At 43.5% G+C, this 4,849-nt stretch overlaps 1 protein-coding gene across 1 annotated transcript; it reads left to right on the top strand.

Moving 5' to 3' along the window:
• Nucleotides 1–230: 230 nt before the first annotated feature.
• LOC117554682 lies at nucleotides 231–3,849 on the top strand. The gene is made up of 5 exons (XM_034229164.1): nucleotides 231–239; nucleotides 405–628; nucleotides 1,797–1,867; nucleotides 2,964–3,038; nucleotides 3,125–3,849. Exons 1-5 carry the CDS (start codon nucleotides 231–233, stop codon nucleotides 3,847–3,849), a joined length of 1,104 nt encoding a protein of 367 aa, XP_034085055.1.
• The last annotated feature ends 1,000 nt before the right edge of the window (nucleotides 3,850–4,849 follow it).

A 4,849-nucleotide genomic window follows, 5' to 3' on the forward strand; every position in this document is an offset into this window, starting at 1 on the left:
ACACAAAGGGTCCTTCTCAGTCATGCTTTGGAGGAGCTGCATGCACGGGGCATTTGGGTGGTATCCGTCACCATGGATGGGCATGCCTCCAACGTCAGCATGTGCAACCAACTTGGGTGTGAGCTGAAGGGAAACCCACAGGAGCCACTTCAAACCAGTTTCCCGCATCCCTCGACTGGTGACAAAGTATTTGTAATGATGGATGCCACATGCTGAAGTTGGCACGTAATATGTTGCAGGTAAATGATGATTGTTGTAGACCTATTTGTATAAGTTATGTCTCTGCTGCTAAAAGTTGTATCTAAATATTGTTGTCTGTTCATTTGCACAGTTATGGCTGGACGTGATGATCAACATGTTGCTGTTTGTACTTGTTTGAGCAGTGACTGAATCTTTCTCTGCAGGCAAACAGTCCAATTGCAACGACCACCGGACAGATCAAGTGGAGGTTCATCAATGATCTCAATGATGTGCAAAAAAAAGACGGACTGCATGCTGTCAATAAAATCACAGACAAACATGTCTACTTTGAGAACCACAAGAGGAGGGTGTCCCTGGCTGCACAAACACTGAGTCGCTCCGTGTCAGTTGCTCTAAAGACTGTGAGGCAACGGCAGAATTCATTGAGGTAAACAGTTAGTGATTATAGAACCAAGTACGTGTTTGTTTTTAATAATTGATCAAAATGTGATTTGAGCATCAGGAACAATTTGTTGATAATTCTCTAAGTTCAACATGCAAATATTTTCATGAACCGTGATATTGCATATTCATAAATACAAAAGTGTGTATATAACCTTACACATACCTTCACACATTTTAGAGTGGTAAAGCTCTGTGTGCTGTAGCACAAAGCAGGCCTATGGAGAGAAGGAAGTCAAGCAAATACTAAGTTTGCATGTTGAACATACAGTTTAGAAATAAGTACTCTGTTCTCTTTATATCTTGAATAGATGAGTATTGATTACAACTATCTGATACCTAATGAAACACTGTAATGATAGTGATTTAGATGCCGATATTTCTTTATAGATTATTGACAGGCTGTTGACACAATGAATGGACGCAATCCTCGTGCCAAAGGATTCAAATCTCCCTTGGGTGCTTTGAATTGGATAGAGAGGAAAGCATTTTTGTCAAGAGCCAGGGAGTACTTGCTCACTTTGGTGACAACAGATGGAACACCACTTCACCGATCTAAGAGGTCTATTCAAATAGTGCTATTCATGCATGAAAAGTTCACGACATGAGTTCAACGATACTCTGTTCCTTTATGCATCGAGTTCATAAGATGCTCTGTTCTCTACATCAGGTTCATATGATGCTACTGTTACAATGTGTTTTCCTTTAGTTTGGTCTGCTAACATGATGCTCTTTTATTTCAATGTTTTTCTGTGTTCAGTTTTGTTTGTTGGAATGATCTTGTATTCATTGTTTTTGAGGTCCCAGATGCTTCTAAATAGTATGTATTCCACAACATCAAGTTTTGCAGGTGTCAGAAGGAGGGTATGTATGTTGAAATGATGTTCTCTTGTTTCAATGTTTTTCAATCTGCAGTTTTGTTTCTATTTGAATGATCTTGTATTCAGTGTTTTTGAGGTCCCAGATGCTTCTAATGGTACGTATTACACAACATCAAGCACATGTAGGTGTCAAAATGGTATGTATTGCATGTGTTCTTGTTCTCAAGTTATCCCAGTTCTGCAATTACATTGTTCCTAGTTAGCTAAGTGTCCTACAAGTATACTGTATATGTTTTGCCATGATCAGAGTAATACAATGTTTTTCTTTTGCAGGTACTTGTCAGTCATCGGATTTGTCATTAACATCGACACGCTGATGCTGATGATTCCTGAACTGCTCCAAGTTCCAGTAGCGTGGCGTGGGGGAAAATGTAGGGGAAGCCCATTTTTTGGGTCGGGGGGGGGGGGGGTCAATAACGTAACCAGATGAGTGATTACAGCGCCCGGTATCATTTTACACACATTTGTATCACACAGATGCAGGACTTGCACACGCCTGTTATCTAACCGACAGGTCCGCACGCACTCTCCAGCTGAAACTCTCTTCTTATTAATTTAAGCATTTTACTTATTAATGTATGCAAACAATCACACAATCTATGTGATTTTTGGATTTACCGTGCCTCTCAATTGCCCGTGACAGGTTGGCAAGGTCGATGAATCCTGAAGTTGCCCAAGTATTGTTCAGGGAGCACGAACCCTTGTCAAAAAGAAGACATGGCCAGCAAAATAGACGCTGAAGTTTAGCGCTTCCAGTTAGCCACTCTGTGCGGACATAATTGTCCTCATTGAACGTCCGATTATCTCCCTTTTTCCTCTGTGTATACACAGCTCGAGTGCGGGCATTGGCCTGTCATCTGATTTAATTTTTAGTTGCTGCTGTAGCGGAAGTTTAGTAAAGTTATGTTTGATTAAGTACGCCAAATCTCCACCCTCCATAATGCTTCATTTGCTTGATAATTTCTAACGGCGGTGATGACAGTTACAGTATTAAAACTGATGTTGATGTGATTTGATTGGATGGCAGTGTCCAATCAAATCGCCAGCCGCCCCTGAAGGGAAGCTAGAGGCGGCTGGCTTCCCTTGGCATGGCCCTGACCAATCACAGGTTGGCAGGGGCATCACGTGGGCCTCATCTGATTGGTCAATCCCTCCATTTTTTTTCACCAAAGGAAGCCAGATTCGGCTGGCCTCCTCTCGCAACAGTGAGTGCAATCTACTGTTTCACCATAACATCTAGAGGGGCGCTGTTTGTTTCACTCTTTGTAAAATACTCAATGAGAATGGGGGAGAGACGGGCCGGCAGCAACACACAGTAAAGGAGAATTATCGAAACAAAACAAAGTGTTTTTATTTATTTATTTAAATTATAACTACAATCCGAAAAAACAGAGGAAGACTGGCTTCCCTTGGCCTCCGGGAGAAAACGCCACTGCCAAGTTCAGCAGTATGTCCTCACCTACAGGTTCAGCCAGGATCACTTGGAGCTCCTATTTAATTCCATCAGAGCGTCAGGTAGGGTTGATGTTCTTTTAATTGCAATACATTCTGAAAATGACTTATGAGTAATGTATGTATTGTGTGCCTGTTTTCCATACAAGGTGGCTGGAATAACAATCCATCTGCACGCCAGTTCCAGGCCATCTTCCGCCGTCTGATCGTTCGGTGTGGTGTTTCACCTAGTGAGACAGGCAATGTGGCAGCCCAAGATCACACTGTGTCCCTGTCTGCGGTAGAGATGTCCTCTGCTGAAACTGCTGAAGAGCACCCATCTCCATTCGCCAACATTTCGGCTGTTGTGAGTGACCACAGCTATCTTCCCACTCGGTTTGGTGGTCTGGTGGAAAATGCGCTGGTCTACATCGCAGGATTTGTAGTCCGGCAGATTCTGCGAAAGCTGTCCTGTGATGTGTGCCGTGCAAGCTTGGTCAGAGATGCTGTACCTTCATCATTTGATGAGAGCTACCACCTTCTAGCCCTGAAAAACAACGGTGGCCTAGTGATTCCATCACAAGGCACAGTGAAGGTGCTGAGAGCTGCAGAGAGGGTGATTCGCCAAGCTTCAACAAGGCAAGCTCCAAAGGTGTCGACAGTCACCTACATCGTCCGGGAGGAGATTGGAACGGAGGATGTTTTTCAGCTTGGGGAACACATTGAGGAGACGCAGTTTGGCATCGACAACCATTATTCCAACTTGTTGTCATTGGTTGTGTCTGTGTTTCTGAAAATAAGACTACACCACATTGCCAAACTCACCTCTCTTGACCTGCAGAAAGGGAGCACGAGAAAGAAGCTCTGCAAAACAGTCCCCTTTCAGGGCTTTTAGCTCATTTAAACTTTCATGAGCAAGTTTGTGTAAATATGGTTTGGGGCGGGGTGGTGTCATGTTCTTGTGTTTAACTTGAACATTTACATTTTTTATATAGATGTAGATTTTCATTTTGACTGATATATAACTTCTGTCTATGTATAATGTATTATTGTTTCTTCATTTTTCAACTTATTAAAATAGCTGAGTAGTAGGCCTACACAATCTGCTTCTGCTTCTCTATCATATAGACCAGGCATCCTCAAACTACGGACTCTGGTCCGGATCCGGACCGAACCACCACTGTCTCCGGACTCTGAGCAAATTATACTTTTCATATGTATTATCTCTCTGTATTATATGTGAGACATCGCCACAACGCATTCGCAACGAGTCACAATTCTCTGCTATGTCCACTGCAAACAGCGCTCTGCATGTCTGACTGTTCCACTGTGTTCCACCTGTGTGTGTCAACGCTTTGGTCCAATCACATTCAGCATCCAGTCAGCGTTTTTTCCCCCCAAACAATCTGCGAATCAGAGGCACAGTAGGGCGGGTCTTCGTGTGTGTCTCTTTCAACCTGTCTGAGTCAGAGCGAGAATTAAAAAAAAAAAATTCTGAGCGAGAGTTAACAGCTCATCTAGTTCCATCTGTACTGTAGCTAGTAGCCTAGTTTCACCTACCGGGGTGGCAACTAACACCCTAAAAATAGGCCTTGCCACCCCAGCTGCCACCCCAGTTGGCAGCTTTGTTTTTGAAAGAAAAGTTGTGGCTCATCAGACATTTATGAGAGAAAGTCTCTAATGTCCGAGTGCAAGTGAATGCAGCACAAGATGCACGTCATGTAACCCCTCCCCCGGTCCTGGCGCGAGCGTGGACATACGATTGGCGGCGATTTCATTTTGAACTGGACGGCGCAAAACGAGAAGCATTCGGACCCAAGCACTGAAGGAATGAGGTATTTGCGGTCTACAATGACAGAGAAGAGACTGTCAGTTTGTCTGTACTCAGCATTGAA

The sequence above is a fragment of the Gymnodraco acuticeps genome, unplaced genomic scaffold (assembly GCF_902827175.1).
Source record: "Gymnodraco acuticeps unplaced genomic scaffold, fGymAcu1.1, whole genome shotgun sequence".
NCBI lineage: Eukaryota > Metazoa > Chordata > Actinopteri > Perciformes > Bathydraconidae > Gymnodraco > Gymnodraco acuticeps.